Source organism: Crocodylus siamensis, chromosome 2 (genome assembly GCF_052110815.1).
Source record: "Crocodylus siamensis isolate JL-2025a chromosome 2, ASM5211081v1, whole genome shotgun sequence".
Lineage (NCBI taxonomy): Eukaryota > Metazoa > Chordata > Crocodylia > Crocodylidae > Crocodylus > Crocodylus siamensis.
Genome location: NC_143396.1, coordinates 229,506,156 through 229,524,809, shown reverse-complemented (window position 1 = coordinate 229,524,809; position 18,654 = coordinate 229,506,156). Strand labels below are relative to the sequence as shown.

Below are 18,654 nucleotides of genomic sequence, written 5' to 3'. Positions count from 1 at the left end.
CCTACGGGGGTGGGGCTTGCACCTCCCCCTTCCAATGTCAACACGCGGGGTGCGGGGCGCGTGCGCGGCGCTTGCGCGTCTTTTCCTCTCATGCGCGGTCTTTGCTTCCCGCGCCGGGGCCGGGGCCGGGGCCGGGGTCGGCGGGCGGAGGATGGCCGAGGACTCGCCGAAGCGGCGCAAGGCGAATTTCAACGAGGCGGAGACGGAGGTGCTGATCGAGCAGGTGCTGAAGCACGAGCAGCTGCTGTTCGCGGCCGGCCCGGGCCGCGCGTCGCCGGGCCAGAAGCGGCGCGTGTGGGAGTTGATCCGGCACAAGGTGAACCCCGTGGCCGCCTGCCCGCGAGCCGTCGAGGACCTCAAGAAGCGCTGGCGGGACCTGAAGCGCCGCGACCGCAGCAAACTGTGCCGCCTCCCGCCGCCCGCGCCGCCGCCGCCCGGCCTCGGGCTCGGCCTCGGGCTCGGCCTATTGCTCGCCCCCGACGACTGCCCGCCGCCCGCGCCGCCGCAGCCGCCCGAGCACCCGCCCGCGCCCCGCGCCTACGCCTCGTTGCTGTCCGGCGCCGCCGCCGAGGCCGTGCCCATCGTGGGCGGCATCGACACGCTGGACCTGCCCGGCGCCTCCGTGCTGGACCTCGGTGAGTCCCCGGCGGGAGGGGGCTGCAGATGGCCGGCGGTCGGGCCCCTGAGGGACTGAAGGTGCTGCCGCTCTCCCCAACCCCAGCCCTCGGACCAGCAGGCTACTGCAGGAATGGCCCGAGCCCGTCTGGGCCAGGTGGTGGGCGGCAGGGTGAGGGTTTACTTCAGGAAGCAGTAGCGGAGACAATCCCTGTACCCTTGTCACAGCAGAGCTCTCCACCAGCTTCGCTTCTGCATGGGCGGGGCAGGGGGCAGGTAGTGAAGTGATCCCAGCCTGAGACTTGTGCCAGAATTGGCCTGTGGGTACATTTAATTCCTTACCCAGCCTGGAGACAGTCCCTGTGCTAAAAGCAAGGAGTTCTCTTCATCATAGCACCGTGGAAGCACAAGTGTGGGTCCCCTTACAAATGACCCTGGCTCAAGGTTTGGCATAAGGGTTTGCTGGGTTGGTAGAAGCACAATTGATTGTGGAAGCAATGATATCCAATGACTTCTTTTTCTCTCTCTCTCTCTCCCCTCCACATCTGACATGTCCCTAGGGTTTCCTGAGGACCCCGGACCATCCCACCAATCCAGTCTTGACAAGATGAACCTAAAAGAAGAAATAGTAGTGAAGGTAGTGGAGCCAGAAGAAAGCTCAGAGGACATGGCTGTGGTTCCACCCAGCCAGGAACAACTGTCTTTTCTGGGGTCTTCTGGCAGCTCCTCTGGGAAAGGAAAAGCTAAAACAAAAGGCCGATCCCAGGCAGACCAAAATGAAATTACTGAAGAGGACCTAATGCAGATGCAGCAGACCCAGATGCAGGTGATCCAGTCTGGCTTTGACAATGTTAACCACAATCTTCGGCTGCTGCAGCAAGGCATACAAGATCTCAGCAATAGCCTCAGCATTATGGCGCACACGCTGGTGGCTATCAAAAATGTCTATGTGAAAAACAACATGGGCCCAACCACCTATGCCACTGCCTCCACTCAGACCACAGCTGGGTACCTGAGCCCTGGATCTCCCCAGATATCCCCAGCTGAGGACAGGGGCAGAGCACAGGTGGCTGGAAGCAGCAGCAGAAGCAGCAGCTGCAGTTCCAGCTCTATGTCTCAAGAGCCAGGCCCTTCCGAGTTTCCCAGACCCCCTTTGAGAACCATTAAGAAAGAACATCCCAATGGCTGCTACTATTTCTGTTTTGCAGATGTTTAAAACTTGAATACATGTAATAGTGACTGTGGTGTTAGAGGTGCTGTTTTATGTTCTGCTCCAGCCTATGATGGAGCAAATTGGACTTACCTCCCACTCTTTTTTTTTTTTCCCCCAGTGGGAAAAGTTTCACAGTAGGTGGCATTAAACACTAACTACAAGTCTCCCATTTCTTAACTCTTAAGTGTTGCAGTTGGTTACTGTCTGTCTTCTGTTCTCTTCAGCATCTTCTACTTTAAAAAAAAATCAAATTTATTTTGACCAAGACTTGTCTGTATCCTCTTTGGTTCAAAAGGTCACTCAATGTGACCTTTTGAAAATAAAAGGCACGATAAAGTAGGGTGAAAGGTAAGAGCAGTTACTGAATAGAAGGAGTGTAATCTGTTATACAAGTTGCTGTGTAGTTGTTTGCTTGTTTTTTAAATCCAACTGCAAAAATAATTGACTTTAAATTTAGTATCTGCTGTTTCAAACTACTGGATGTATTTCTAATTTCTTAAACCCAGGCTGTGCAAAGCATCACAAAGGGTTTGGCAGCTTTACCTGCTCTGGGGATGGCATAGAATTAGACCATTGATCCCTCCTCATCTAGCATTGCTCCATCTGGTCACTGTTCAATACAGCTCCTCAAATACACTTTCCCTGCAGAAGCATTTCGCTTTAATGTAATAAAAGTGAAGGCAGTGATTTGTCAGATATCTTGGGGAAAGTGTATCAAAAATAATGAATGAAACTTTTTCACACTATGAAGCAATACTTGCAATTACAGGTTATGATCAATCTCTGTCTTCAGTAAATCCAAGCTGGGACCAAGTGCTGTAACATTTGAGATGACAAAGAGGCAGCCCTAACTGATGTTTTGCACTATCCAGAACTAAGTGTAGATGTGCTGCAAACAAAGGATGTTAGGGTTCAGCAGAGCCAATCCTCTTTCCTGGCACTTGAAGAAGCCTTCCTTCTTCCTAAAGATCTTTCTAAAGATCTTCCATTCTCTTAACTATATCCCCAGGAGGAGTCTAAAGGGAAAGGAACTCCTAAATCCTAACTCATATCTGGCTGAAACGGTTTAGTAATGCCATATCCTGTACCTGTGCAAGAGGTTGGAGGACCCTTGAAGTCAAATAAAAGCAGGGGAGAACTGTGAGTTATTTATCCTGATGAAAAAGCAAAACTAATGGATGACTACATTTGGTTGAGTATTAAAATAAGAAAAACCATGGCCATGTAACAGGAAATACTCTACTTAGTATGGGCCTGCTTAAAAAAGTGACTGTAAAAAGAGCAAAGGCACATTTGTTTATTTTTCTAATGTCCCAATGGAAAACAAAAATAACTAATCTCTTTCATCCCGTGGTTGTATGCTATGATTTGAAATACCAGTTAGGCTCTTTTTCTTCTCAGGTATCACCAATACAAGCAAGTTCTGCAGGTCTCATTGTGCCTACAGTGTTACTTTGCATGAGCAAAAAGGAATGAATCCTGTAACTGGAAATTAGTAAACACAGATGATACACAGAGGGACTTGAATCCAACTCTGCTTCTCCTACCTGATAAGAGCACAAGGATCTGTGGAGTAAGAAGGTAGTATTTTGGCAGTCAGTTCTGAATTTTCTGCAGTTTAGGGAAATGGCCTGTTGTAACTGCAGGCCAACAAAGTCCTTTAAGTTAAATGCTGCTAAAGGTGCCAACAATAAGGAGGAGTAATGCAAAGACTCTTCTTTAAAAGAGTTCCAAGCAGCACCCACAAATTAAAGCCTATGAGAAGAATTACTTCAAGGTGAGCATGTTGGGCAGATCTCACCTAGCCTGTGCAAGCATCATGACAGGGTCTGATCATACTCATGAACACTTTGATTCAAGCAGGGCTGAATCTCAGGTATTACTGAAGAAAAACTAAGTCACCCAAGCCATGAACAAAACGGCTGGAAAAATATAAGTAGCAAGAATATATCGCATCCAAATTCTCTGGCTGCCATTTCTTCCACCTACTATTTTACAGAAAGAGGGCAAGGGGAGAGCAATTTGTTATTCAGTAACACTCTTCACTCCAGCAGTCACTGCTCTTATTACTCCCCTTTCTTCTAGGGAAGAATAAATCAGTGGTAAATCAGTGGTTGAAAGAAGGGTTAATTTGTGCCATACCAGCACAAAGCAAGCATCTCTCTACCAGGTGACATAAAACACCAGCAATGTTTAGCAATATTTGAAGTTAGGACTACCGTGACATCACCTTTGGAGATTATTGTGTTACTTTCCCTGGCTCATTGGATTTTCTTTTGATGTTTTTAATCCCCTTGAAGGTTAACTTCACTATCTGTTAATATAGTTTTTTTTAAAAGACCTGCCAGTTGCTGTTTAATTACTGGCTGAGCCAAAGTGAAAATATTGCTAATGAGTGTTCTTTCCTGCCAGCATAGTCAGTATATTACATGCAGATTTCTCAGAAGCTTACAATGTCATATGGACAGTGCATTTTTCATTGGAATTAGTGTATGGTATAGTCCTTTCACAATGGAAAGCTTTGGCTTTTAGGAAGTTTAGGTCATACAAACAGGCAGTACATGGAGCAATCTTACCAATGATTTTTATCTTTAAACTGGTAAAATCCCACACGGGTTGTTGCATAAGAAGTTTCCTATTGCTTAGGAGTAACATAAGATTTCTATCTACCTGACTAGGCACTTACTGGTTATTCTCTCATTTTTGTTCATTTTCCTTTTAACTGAAAAAGGCAGCCTACACTTGTGTTATGGTCTCTTAGCCAAAGCTGTAATTAATGCTGATGTGACAGTCTAGTTAGAGTAGTGAAGTGTGTTCCAGACAGTGGCTTTAGCTGGTCCAAGCTACAGTAGCCAATTCTTGCCTGTTCACCATTCTTGTGAGGCCATTTCTCCAGTGGTTTAATTTCTGAACTTGCATTGCTGTCTTTGCACTGTTTCTGGGGAGAGCCAATCCTAAACATACATCATGCTGCTCTCATATTGAAGTGCAAATCTATGCTGTGGACAACTGGATTTTTTAATTGAGAAGTAGTTAATGCTCCTGGATCAAGTGCTGCAACCCCTGAAGCCCAATGAACAGAATGGGTGGACAGGGGCCCCCTTGGTATTAAAGATTATGAACAAAACAGGTTAGCAACTGGTCACCTCAACCTTTACCTGTTGCAGCTTCCTTATTCCATTGCTGGATCTCTTAAGCATAGGCTAGCAAGTATGCCATTTAGTTAATATTTATCAAGGGCCAGGGTTGGAACTAAAATATTTTCCTTGTGATCAAGTTCAAATTAACCCAAGTTAAGCAGTGAAGGGGCTAAAATAGCTCACTGAGCTATCCAGTTCTAGTATTTTGATCTCCATTGTCATACATCAAAGCTGCTGCGCCCTTCCACACCCATCTGATCTACTGATTTATCTTGGCCTGCAATAGATGTATCCTTCCTCCTGAAGCATGTGGTTAAATTCCTTCCTACTTTTAAACCAAGACCAAATATAGTGTTATGGGTGTGTTATTGACTAAATGAATTCTTGATTTATGTTTCCTGTTGTGGGAAATGACTTAATATGTTTACATTAAAAATGGGTGAAAACCTGTCCCAGCTACAGGAAACTGAATTCACTGGCAGTGCTCTCATTAATGGAACCAGAATTAGACACTTGATTTGCCTCAACTAGCCTATTAGCACTGCATACCTAGATAGTAATAAAGCTGCAACAAAACTGATGGAATTTCTCTCTCCTCTTATGGATTTACATTGCAATGTGTAAGATTTTCAATTAACAGAGCACTTTCAAACAATTACAGAGAAATGCATGCATGTTACTGGCAAACATAACCACTATTGCTGATGGTGGCCAATCTGTACCCATCTTGCCAAACAAATCTGTAGAAGGGGGAGTAATAAAACTAAGATTGTTTTAATCAGTGGCTTGGTAATACTGCACATCCCAGTACTGCAAATTGCCCAAGAGTCTAAAGGCTCAGCTGCTGTTGGACAGAGGGAACAGGGCAGGGACTACAGCAAAGTGTCTCTTACTACTGTAACTTGAAAGTATCAGACTTCTGAATCAGTATGAGCCATTTGATCCAGCCACTCTAGTTTGTAATACAGACCTCTCACTTTTGCTTGTTGTAGTACCAGCAATGTCTCATTTTTTGTGTAAGGGGGGGAGAGGGGGGAATATACCACAACTGGTACAGCGCTCCATTTATAAGTAAAAATTATAATAGTCAAGAAATATGGTCAAGAAAAAAAATAATTCAACCAGACCTTTATAAAACAGGAGAAGTAATCAAGGATTGAAGTTTTGCATGCTGAATGAATATTTTATTTAGAACCAGTTTATAAAAATAAAATACAAAATAATTTCAAAACAGAACTTAAAACATTGTACAAAGCCTTGATATGGTACAAATGGAAAAAATAAATTATACCTTTATGTACAAATGACCATTACAAGGGCAATAGCTCTTCTGCCGATACCTTATGTTCCTGGATGCCTGAGCAAAATTAAAAAAAGAAAAATAATGGCTTATAAAAGATTTTCCTGGGGGGTGGGAGATTATGTGGTTGGGAGGGAAACATGAGTGAAGGGCAAAAAAAGCCTGGAGGACTCCCAACACTTGCCACTCACAGTGGTAACAAATACCGTATGGGAACAGTTTCCACCTGGATGAGTTACACCACAGATTTTATCCTTAAGTAAATATTTTTATCATATTCAATTAACATTCTATTTTTAGTTACTGCACCGATTTTCATGGTATGTGGTATTGCCCAGAGATTTTCAATAAGCAGCCATCAGTTCACAGATTCCAAAGTTCAGCACTTGTCTCAACGCTTTGCTGGTGATTTCCTTAGTTTATTGAACTGAATACTTGTATGAAAGCAGCTGAAAAATTAGTAGCTGCCAGCAACTGCATAGCAGCCTGTCTGGGTTGATTTAATGGAAGAATCACAAGTCAGAGGAAGACTTCAGAACCTTGCCACCTAGCCAAGTAAGTTCGAGGGTCCAGGGAAGATTGCTGGATAACCGATCCTGCAATTCTGTCAGAAAGGGGAAAGGGGTCTCTGTAAAATTAAAGAAAAAAGTATTCTCTTGGTGTCAAACCATGATGATCTTGTTCTGTTATGCAGTAGATGTGGGTTTAGGAGAGCTGAGGTGTGGAAAGATTAGGCCCATCACATTGTACTTCATGAGAGGTGCATGTTTTCCTGACTTTAGAACATGTATGTACTGGTTAGGTCCCAGATGAACTGGTCCCAAAAGGAGATGAACAGCTGCAACTCACAATAACTTCCACTAGAGTTGTGGATGGTCAGCACCTCATGCGAGGAGTTCATCTGTGATACTTCAGAAAAGACTGCATGCCTGGCCACAACATGACTGCTTTACAGCAATATTTGCTACAAGACAAGAAAAAGCAAGAACCTGCACTGCGACCACAAAACAAATACTAATTTTTCTGATAAAATAACCCGTAACTGTAAATATGATGTCTTCAGAATAGGCCCATTCCTTCAGCCCCCTAAAGGCAGAAACCTCTGTTGACTTCAATAAGAGTTTCACCTGTTGGAGAACAGAAAGACAAGCCCAGGACCTAAGGTACATGTAGGCAGGAATAACAGAAGTTGTAGTAAAATATACTACATAAACCAAAGTCTATTGGAAAACGGTACTAGTGAAAGCCAAAGAAACAAAACATCTGGATCCACAAATTCATGTGTGCATAAACAAAAGATTTATTTTGGCATTGGCAGTTAAAAGTGCTATATTTAAGTTCAATGTTGTTCTGCAGCCCTAATGAAAGATGGATTCTGAACCAAAGCAGAGGCTCCCAAACCATGAAATCTTGAGAAAGTTCAAATCCATGCCTGAACTTTTTGTTTAGAATTTTCTTTCATACCTGCATGACTATTTATGAATATATCCCATCCCTCAATGAAGAGCTTTCCCGAAAGGACATTATGTCATTCCCACAATTGTCCCACATACATGCTAAGTATTTTGGAAAGTGAGTGGCAACTGGAAACTACATTGAAAGGGTCTCAAATAAAGGGGTTTTGCCATTGCTGTTAGGAGACACTTTGTTATTAATAATGAATGAAAAACAAACTCAATTAAAATTTGAATTGATGGTGTAATCACCAAGTTAACATACAGGATCTAAAGATAAACTTATTTTTTTCTTAAAGGGAGATATGAGTACTAATAGTAAAAGTCAAATGATTTAAAGCATGCTGTCATTGTGATCATACAAGCACCTCTGCTTCAGAAAGCATGCTAAATAAACCTAGGAAGTCATTGCACAATTCACTCACCTTTATTTCACTGGCTTTTTTTTTTTTCAAAGGTGAGTGGGGAGTAAGACTGATTTTCAGGTAGGAAGTCAAGAACATTTAAAGTAAACTGTATGTACCTATGCATTATCTTAAGATCCATGGCCCATAAGACCTGTCCTTATGTCATTCTCAGCAAAAAAAATGAATCTCTGTCCCTTTTCCAAAGTTACTGATTACTGAAAATTGCAAATGCATTTGCAAATCTAACTAAAAGCAAAGTTCTCTGTCTAGTTTACTTATATTGGGTGCATCCACATATTGCCATATGGCAATGTTGCTATGGCACTATACTTTAGTACTTTTGGAGGTGCTAAAGCATTGAGCAGTAACTGCTCATACTGCACTGTGCACACAGCACACAATTTGATTTAGCCACTATGTCACCATAGCAGTGCACTAAAACAGGAGCACATTACAGTGATGTAGCTGATGATCATTTGTAGACCCATGTGTGATCACTATGTCACTGTAGTGTGCCACAGTGCATCACTATGGTGATGTGGGGCAACTTGTAGAAGCATTCCTTGTGTATGCCCCAAAAAGGTACAAGAAAGGATTAGGTACTGCGCTACAAGTTGTAGTAATAGCAAGGACCATTCAAATCTTTAAGCACCATTAAATACAGGAGGCATGGTTAAATGCTACAGGTTGGTTAAATTCCAGGCTGCCGACTGTGGATAGTGGAAGCATAGATAAAGAACTAGTCATCTGAACAATAAAGTGTACCTTTTGTGCCCAGTCCTGCAAGGTGAATGCCCTCTCTTACTGAAGTCAACAGAAGGTGAGGACATTCAGCACCTCCTCACAGATTAGCTTTGTAAGAAAACAAGAGTATTATTTTATACGCTAGTGACAGGAAACCAATTGGTGTATTCCTCCAATTCATTTTTGGAAGGTTCAGTCTATCACAACGAGGAAATGTAAAAACAATATTTTTAAGTGAAACAAAAGGAAAGAAATATTTTTAAAAATATAGGCACGTATCTAGTTCTTTGCCTCTAACGTACTTTTTTAGAAACGGAAATAATCATCCTCTGGCAGCTCTTCATTGTTATATTGACACTGCTACCAAAAGTCATGTCCTCTAGTACAGTGGTAAAAAGGAACAATTCATTATGGAAAAGGCCACATGTTTACAGGAAAAAGAAATGTAGTGTACAGTCTAGCCTTGCCCACATTCTTCTTTACAGGAAAAGAATTACACTCTTAGCAGCATTACAGCCCAGTCATTTCCACATGATGTATAAAGAATGAGAATTTTGCCAGAGAAAGGATTGTAGGATCAGGCCTGTCATTTGGAAGAGGGCCAGTGGTGGAATTATGCCAGAGCTGAAGACTGGTAAGTTCAAAGAGGAATTTAGAATAAATGAAAGTACACTAAGGCCTCAAATAACTCTAGCAGCTGAAGTCTAACAAACTTGCAATGAACAAAGATGCAATGACTGAAGCCATTCCCACACATTTTTATGAACTACCTTCAAAAGACCAAGTTTAATATCTCCCCTGATATAGTTTACGTCACATAACCCTAAGCTATGTTAGCAATGCAGCTCTTAGAACTCAGATCGTAATTAAAAGTGGTTTCAAGCACATCTTAAAACACATTGGACAAGATGTTGCCCTGTGGCACACGAGTGTTCTGTGAGGTGTAGGCATTAAAAGCTTCTCACCCATGCAAACAACATGGGCAGATTCTGTCCTGCAAGTTCCCAAAGGTGACTGCTGACTATTGGGACCTCCAGCTTGTAACTGCAGCAGAGCCAAACACTCTTTTCTTAGAGCAGCAGTGTGAACCTAGCAGCATATTACCCATGCCCACCTTAAGCCATCCTGTCCTGCTCTAGTGGCAATACTCTCTGTCAACTCTAGCACAACATATAACTCTTCAGGTTAGGGCAGGATTTTTCTTATAATTAGACATAGTGTCAATTTATACCATTAAAAGATTTTACCAATACTACTGTACATTTTTAAGACTGTAAACTAAACACACTCAGTTGTGCAAAATAGCAGCACAAAAATCTGTTGTTTGGGAGTGAAGTATCATATGTTGTTGGGTTTTATTGTACTTAATATATTAAGGGACCCATACTGACAGCTGTATCAAAATGCTCCAAAGCACTGGCCATGCAGGAAGGGGCAAATTCTGTCCTCTGCCTAGACTTCATGTGGGTAGAAACACCTCCAACATTAGGAGAATTGCCACAGTTTGGGAGCACATGGGAGACATTAAAGAGAAATTCTGCAGAAGGAGCCTTCAAGTCTTGTATATCACAGCTCCATGGCAGGTGCTCCTACGTAACTGGAGATTATAAATGGAAGGAGGGGGCGTCATCAGCCTCCACTGACTAAGAACTGTGTGTAAACTACTGCAGCCTATGCAGAATAGACTACAACTGCTTTCAAACCTAGAAAGGAATCTCTCTCTCTGTCTGCCTGTCTTGCATAGGTCCCCTCCACAAAGCCATTTACTCAGTTTGAAAAGTGACCAATGATTTATCCTTTTATGTTTTAAACAATTGGAGTTAAATGCATAATAATAATGTTTAAATTGCTGGCATTAATTCTTTATAGGGTCCTTGATGATGAGAGAGGCCCCTAAAATATTACAAGGGTAACAATGATATCAGGCTTGATTATTATTGCAGTTTCATATGCTAATGGCTAAATTAATTCATAATACCACATTTTGTGAACTTAATGGGGCAAAAAGGTACCACATAATCCAAAAAGTAGAGTGAAGGGGAAGAGTACAGGATAGGATAGAACAAACATGTAATGTTGCTGCCATTAGCAATTCAATGGCTTTCTAACCAGCTACTGAATCAGTGCTGGTCACCCAAATCTGTAGTATGCCACTATCAGGAACATGTTATTCTTTTCCATGCATTGTACTGAAATAACCATTATTGGTTTTAACTTTTATCCCCAGTCTGACCTACTTCCACTCTTGTCATTGGCAGGAAGTGCAAGTGTACTAATGTATTTTGACAACACCTACATTTTCTGGGGTTTGGGGAATAATGTGCAACAATGGTATCTTTAGTTTCAAGAAGAAAGTAGTAAAAAGCTTCTTTATATATTATGTTTATATTCCTACAATAATGGTGATTGCCTGTTTCTGGACACCACTATGTCAGGATCCAGAAACACTTTAATTTCCATACAGGGGAAGGCCGTAAAGCCTGGACTGCCCCCCAGTAAAGTCCATGGCAAAAACAACCTCAGTGAAAGAAAGAGATCCTAAAGACCACAGTGAATGCTCTTCAAAAAAAAAAAAGAGGAAAAACATGAACTGCCTTAGGAAGCAGTATATGCAGGCCCTGGCGAAAGATGTGTATTTTGGGATGCAACTCTCTTTACTGTGTACCAGAAATAAATAAGTTAAGAAATCATAAAGGGATTCATTTTTTTGTCAGTTTTATCCGTTAGATATTCATTAATTAGCACTGCTCCTGTGTCATAAGCAATACTGGAGATGTAAAACTCACATGGTAAAATAAAAACCAGTAATCACAAATCCTATCTCGGAATCAAAGATACAGTGCCTTTGAGTCACTGTTCCTGTTTCACACAGAGACACACACACAAAAATATAAATAAAGAGGAAATGCTGCAAGGCAAAACACTGGCTTGCTGAGAAATCACCAACCCTTCAATCCCATACCGAGGCATGATGGCTGTTAGACTTTGTGCATGCCAGACAACTGTTTTCAGGAAATGGGAGATGCAATGTCAAGAGATTCAGGCACACAACAGAATCAGAACTGCATCAGTTATGGTCCATAAATTACAAATGAAGAATGAGAAAGAGTAAGCAAGTTTATATAAGCATATGTATATATGTATATATATATATATTTATAAATATTTATATTATATAATTTACCATGAGGACATGCAATTATTAGTATAGCACCTATTATACAATATAATACAAAGAAATAGGCCTTTCCAATGGTACAGTTTCTTCAAAAAAAGCAGGTATATCCTACCTATTGCATTCCTCTGTAGTGCTTGAAACCTGAATGAAATTAAGGTTCCACACTGTGCTACATTACTTACGGAAACAATATACATGTTAATAAAAAAATTCCAACACAATCAGACAGAACAAGTGAAATTCAGTGCAGCTCCAGGATAGCTTTGATGCAGCATTAGAGACGTGTTAGCTCAGAGAAGGAATATTCCCTTTTGAATCCAAAGGTATTCATTTGGCAGCAAACAGAGGTTAAATAAAAAGCACAGATGCTGGCTGAAGAGGCATATGACTACAGCAAGCAGATCAGTAACTAACAAGGTTCCCATGCATCCAGCATCTCTGAGATACATAGTATTAGGGATGCTGGCTGCATCTTTTTTATGCTTACACCTCTGAGTTTTACTATTCTGACCTACTGTTCCATTTCTGAATGTATTAAAAGCTGCTGTACCTCTAAGTGTCCTACAACGATCCTCTACAGCATGAGTGATTATTAAGAGACATTAAATAAAGTTTGTTTGGGGCAATTAAATACCATGGACTTTATTCCACAGACAATGACACAAAGCTTCTCAGGGACATATGGGCAAGAGGAAGACAAGAATGACACCAAGGAAGTTGTCTAAGATTTGTTTTCTTTATGGTTTTGATGCCAAACATTCTCATACAGACTCTGTAAGAGATCGAAGTGAAGGCCTATTTGCTCAACTATAAGCCCCCAAAGTCTACAGATCCTGCACTTTCCTTTTAGCCCTAAAAACAACCTACATTTCATCTTTATGAACTAGAATTATAAGGTAAAATGTTAATCAGAGTTTGTAATTGTCTCAATTCCTCCTCAACATTGTTATTCCAAGTTTGATGTTGAGAGTGACATTGTGAATAATGCCAAATGGCTGAAGTGTACCATTACTATTGTGAAAAAGGGCACTCTCTTGTAAGTAAATAAGCATGTAAACAATTACCACACACCTGACCTAACATATACTGCACAATACTGTAAATCTGCAACCATCCTCTGGGGTGCAGACTTTTCCTTCCTTCATCCAGATCTCAGACTGGAATTAATGCTTCCAGGATGCATGCCAGGAGGGAGCACATGGTGCTGGAAGGCAAAGTTTGTACAATTGAAGATTAAGTTCTTAATGCCCTGCAAAATATTGCTATAAAAACTCTTCTGGGAAGTGCTAACATTCATTTTTAAAACGTCATCAGTGTAAAAGAAGGGGTAACGTTTGTTATTTTTTTAGGTAGGGAAACGTGTGCCACGGGAGAGGGAGAACAGGAGAGGCACTGAGCTGACTTGGAAAAAGACATGCACAGCCTGACACTGAAAAGATGTGCAAATCAGAAATATCAGTTGTCCAAATAATGTGCTTATTTAAAATTCTACAAATACAGGCCTCAGCAGTCCCCGTCTTAGAGGTGGTGGTATCAATGTAGAAATAAAAACTCATGTTTCAGGTTCTGTTACATATTCTTTTGAGACAGGCCTTAATTAATTAGGCCAACTCTCCTAGCTAAGCAAAATAAAAATAAATAATTTTTTAAAAAAAGTTTTAAAACACTCACCTTAGAGATATTTTTAACTTTAAAAGTTTCACATATCTTAGACTGTCCTGACACTCTGTCCTCTTCCCCCCTCCCTCTCCCACCCTCCGATCTGCTTGCTGCCTGTACAAAACAGTACTTTTAGGCAATGCCTGGCCACTCATTTATACAGTATGTCTTGTCATAAGGAATTTATTATATGGTTACTTTCTTTTGAAAGCGAGGATTCAACATTGATTTTTTTGATTTTTTTTTAAATACACAGTACACAGACACAACATGCATCAGATTTAGGAGGAGGCTTTTACACCTGTCAAGGCCCAGTTCCTATCTGCTAAGTTTACTGGTGGATTTGCTCTTCCCTGTCGGGGTTTTAGTGTTTGGGGAATGGTGGTAAGAACTGCTAGATCCTTTCAGACCATTCTTGCTTGGTTTACTGCAGCAGTGATCTTGTTGGCAGGATCTCCTAGAAGATGAGGAGCCTGAATGGCTAGGAGGTGATTTACTCCTTCCAAGGTGTGGGGATGAACTCCTCTGATCATGGTGAGGCCTCCCAGCCCGGGATGGTGAAGAACTGGCAGTACGGGGTAAAGAAGAGCTCCTAGGGGAGGCACTAGGGCTGCGCTGGGGGATGACGGGGCTTTTGGGTGGTGTTTTGGGGCTATGTGGAGATCCTGGACTCTTACACTGGGTGGAACTCCTTTGTCTTTGAGATCCATTCTGAAGGATTTGAGCCAGACGAGAGATAAGGTCTGAGTCCGAGCTGCTACTCCCAATGACTCTGTACCTGCGTAACCTTTAAAAGAAATGAAGTGAGATTATTTCCACAACTTGGTTCTGCTTTCTCCACTACTGCTCACCAGGGATCCTGGTTTTCTCTGCTTAAAAAAAAATCACAAATTCTCTGATTTAGCCAAAACAGAAAGAATCATGAATTCTCTGATTAAAAAACACCAAATCCATGTTTTTCCATGATTAAAATGAAATGCCACTATATACATAGGTATCAGCTGAACACAATGTTTTATTGATATATTTACAAGTTTAAAGCAATTTGGAAGCCAATCAGTGCCTCAATCCCTATAATAAAATAAATTATAAATACTTATAACTTTTGGTGTTTGATTTTAGGTTTTTTATCATGGAAAATAAGAGCTCCCCGTGCCCCCTTTGCTCACTAGGATGTGGGTCCAACTGCAGCTGTCCCCCCCAGCCCCATCTGCTTTGCAGCACTGAGCAGCCCTAATATGCTGGTGCCCTGCCCATCCCATTGCCCTTCAATTCCCACCCACATCCCCCTGATCCTGCCATGGAGCTCAGCTCAGTGGCAGGAGGCAGACCACAGCACTGGCTCTGCCCACTTCCTGCTGCTGAGCTGAGCTCCATGGGGCTGTGGGCTGGGCTGGGTTGGGTGCCCGCCTCCCATTACCGGGCTGAGCTCCATGAAGCCCAGCGCTGGATGCAGGCTATGCCCAGCGCTGGTCTCAAGCAGCAGCAGCAACTTCTTGTCATCCAGTGCAGATCCAGGGGCCTTCACCCCCAGGAGGAGTCTGGCATAGCCGTGCACCCTCCCGGGGTATGGGCCCCCAGATCTATGCCTGGGATCACAGGAGACTGCTGCTGTTGCCTGGGGCCAGTGGCAGCATGTCTTCCCCGGCGCTGGGTGCAGCCTGTGACCAGTGCTGGTCCCGGGCAGCAGCACAGTCTCCTCTCATCCAGTGCAGATCTTGGGGCCTGCACCCCCAGGAGGAGTTTGGCACAGCCCCACAGCCCTCCCAGGGGTGCAGGCCCCTGGCTCTGTGCGCCAGATGACAAGAGGCTGCCACTCCCAGCAAGTGTCTAGAGTTTTGCTTTCAAGACTTTGAGGTGCAGTTTTTGAGAAGCCTCTGTACCTATCTTCTTGAAACTTGGCAGGCTTCATGTCCTCAGAAGGGGATACCATCCCTACAATTTGCATCTGAATCAGGCAACAAATGACAACATTTTAGGCATTTTCATGATTCCCCATTATAGCCTATGGGTGAAACATCAAAACGCGTTGAAACAGCGAAAGTTTCAATGAAACAAAGTTGAACAGTGCTTTGAAACAAAACGAAATGACAATATGAACACTGTCCCTTTGAAATGGCAAAACGGACATCAAAACAAAACTATGGTATTTCGTACAGCCCTACCAGCAAGCAGGATCTAGTGTCGCAGGGAGAAGCAGGACCATGACTTACTGCCACAAACCCTGTGCTGCCACAGCCAGGTGCCCTCTGCACTGCCACCCACACTGCTGCCAGGTGGGCCGGGGAACCTTGCCATGACAGCAAGGGACTCCCAGTAGTGGTGGCATTGAGCTTTCCTGCCCCACCCTGTTCTGCACTGCCATGCTGGGTCCCGCCCACTGGGCTGCAGAGGCCTCAGGGGGACGGCAGCTGGTTATGGAGCTCCGAGTCCACAGCATGCGGCCCGCCCCAGCCCTCACCCCACGCACACATCTGGGGGGGGGAACATGCCCCCATGCCTCCCCCCAGAAGTGCACACAGCAGCAGGGAGCCAGCCCCACTCCCCCTGCTGCCTGGACAAGCAGCCCACAGCTCTGTCCTGCTCCCCATCTGAGCCCTACAGCTGCACATTCTGACACCAGGCCCCAAGTCCCATGCACTGCCTAACTCCCTCCCTCTTTCGCTATGGGGGCTTCAATTCCCACCCCCACCTGTGCCAGACTTACCTGCAGAAGCTCTGTAGGCTGCCTGGAAGCCATGTGCATGGGTGCATGTGCTCTTGCACATGATGCCCCCTGCCTGACCGCCTTCCCCCCACTTCCCCCAGCTCCTTGCAGGCTGGAACTTTGCAAGCCTGCAAAGGGAAACCCAACATTTCCTGTGTTTTTTGCCTGAGAAAATCCATGTTTTACCATGTTTTACCATGGCAAATGGAAAACCCGGATCCCTGCTTCTCACATACACAAATACAATATAAACAGGAACTAGAGATGATACTAGATGGAGGTGCCAAAGTGCACAGACAGTACTTGTCCAGTGACACTGGAAGGAGTGTGAAGAGGACAGTGCTTATCCACTCCTTTTAAAAGGAGTAGTGTAGACCAGTCCTGCCAACCAGCACAGAAAAGAGCTGGGCCATGTTCCTGTCCCCTCATCGCCTTGCCAATTTCTTTCAAAAGGTATTCCAGTGTTGGTGACCTCAACGCTTCCCTTACTCTTGTAGTCTAGAGCAGGTGTGGGTAATTATTTTGGCTAGAGGGCCGCTTAACAAGTTTTGGTGAACTGTTGAGGGGTACAAAGGTAGCTCCACCCTTTGACAGGTAGCCCACCCCCCTGGTTGCTATCTTGTGACCAGAAGTCCCACCCTTAACCCCTGACCTTTGTCCCCGGAAGTCCCTCCCCTTGTCCCTAGAAGTACTCCTTTTGGGAAGGGGAGATTGCAATCTTGGACCCAGAAAAAAAATTCAATTATGTACTAAAAATCAAACATCTATTATAGAATATTTTATTTCAAAAAATATTTTTGTCCCAATTTGTGTGTTTGACTAGTGTGTATAGAGGCAACTGCATAATAGCTCAAAATGAAGTCTTACTCTTATATATTGGGGGGGGCAGAGGGATGGAGGGAATATGGGTGAGTGGGGATGGGCTTTGTGAGGGTGGCTGTGTGTGTGAGAGGGAATATGTGGGGGTGTATGCATGTGTGAGTGGGGTTGAGTATGAGGTTCTGTGGGTGTAGATGGGTGGCATGAATGACTGGTGCTTCCTGAGACTGGGGGGACACCAAAGCAGCAAGTGGCAAGCAAGGACCACCTGCAGCTGCCAGCATCAGTGTTGGCAAGCAAGGACTGCCTAGAGCCACCGCTGCCTGCGTTGGTGGGGGGGGGGGGGCGGGTGCAGGTGGCAACTGCCCGCAGAAGCCAGCAGTGGTTTCAGCAGCAGCCAATCTCAGGGGGAGCACGTGCCCCCCTACACATTGCCTATGATGGGTGGGTATGGGGTTTGTGGGGGGTATGTGTGTGGGGGGATATGTGTGTGTGTGTGTGTGTGTGTGTGTGTGTGTGTGTGTGAGAGAGAGTAGGTGGGTATGGGGTTTGTGGAAGGCTGTGGGTGTGGGGGGTTGTGGGTTGCGTGCAGAGGAAAGGGTGTGTGTGTGTGTGTGTGTGTGTGTGTGTGTGTGTGTGTGTGTGTGTGTGTGTGTGTGTGTGTGTGTAAAGTAGGGTGTACACAAACATGCCCCCTCAGACATGCCCCCCCCCAATTACACACAGCCCCTGCTGCCAATGGCAGCAGCAGGTAGCAGGCCCTTAGGGCACTCATGGCTCACAGCAGGTGGAGCCCCCTGGTGGTGCACAGTCACAACAAGCCCCAGGATGGCACATGGCTGGGCTGCTGGCTCCATTACATGGTGCTCACATGCAGTTTCAGGATTCTCCACCTGAGTCTTGCACCACCAGGGGGTAGCCCCACATGATGAAGCCAATGGTGCAAGTAATGGGGTCCAGCAGGGAGAGGGGTAGAGCCAGCCCAGTTGCAAAGCACAAAGCTCCTCGCCATCCCGCATGACCTGAACATGGCAACGAGTGGGGCTGGGTCACTGGCTCCATCACATGGGGATCTCCCCATAGGCACACAGCTTAGGTGGAGTACCTGGGAACTGCATGCGAGCCCCAGGGAGCTCTATGCAACGGAGCCAGGCAGACCCTGTGCCCCCACTGGCCCAAGCTCTGTGCTCCTGCCACCCCACCCTAGGCCACTACTGGCCCTGGGCCTGGGGAGCTGGTGTGGGCCCCGCACTGCTGCTGCACTCCCGCCCACCACTGCTTCCCTCCCACTCCCCAAAAGCCACTGCTGCCACTATTTCTGCTCATCCACCACCACCACCACCCTTCCTTTGCCTGCTGCTGCTGCTTCCCTACCGGGGGGGGGGAGGGGTCAGGGCTATCCCGTGGGCAAGGGTGGG

The 18,654-nt window shown here is 44.5% G+C and overlaps 2 protein-coding genes across 3 annotated transcripts in view; one reads left to right on the top strand and one right to left on the bottom strand.

The window, feature by feature from the left end:
• The first annotated feature begins 34 nt into the window (after window positions 1-34).
• LOC149871826 (uncharacterized) lies at window positions 35-6,353 on the top strand. The gene is made up of 2 exons (XM_090033333.1): window positions 35-635; window positions 1,176-6,353. Exons 1-2 carry the CDS (start codon window positions 35-37, stop codon window positions 1,829-1,831), a joined length of 1,257 nt encoding a protein of 418 aa, XP_089889459.1. The 3' UTR covers window positions 1,832-6,353.
• A 135-nt stretch (window positions 6,354-6,488) lies between these two features.
• TTBK2 (tau tubulin kinase 2) overlaps window positions 6,489-18,654 on the bottom strand; it is a 206,603-nt gene continuing 194,437 nt past the window's right edge. For both annotated transcript variants that reach the window (XM_090033330.1, XM_090033332.1), the window contains one exon: window positions 6,489-14,497. In XM_090033330.1, coding sequence (XP_089889456.1) covers window positions 14,029-14,497 — 469 coding nt within the window. In that variant the 3' untranslated portion in view covers window positions 6,489-14,028. The remainder of the gene's footprint in view (window positions 14,498-18,654) is intronic.

Excerpts from the sequence above, each read along its gene's own strand:
- LOC149871826 (XM_090033333.1), top strand. The coding sequence starts at position 35 with ATGTCAACACGCGGGGTGCGGGGCGCGTGCGCGGCGCTTGCGCGTCTT. Across the intron at positions 636-1,175 it reads CGCCTCCGTGCTGGACCTCG|GGTTTCCTGAGGACCCCGGA; the intron begins GTGAGTCCCCGG and ends ACATGTCCCTAG.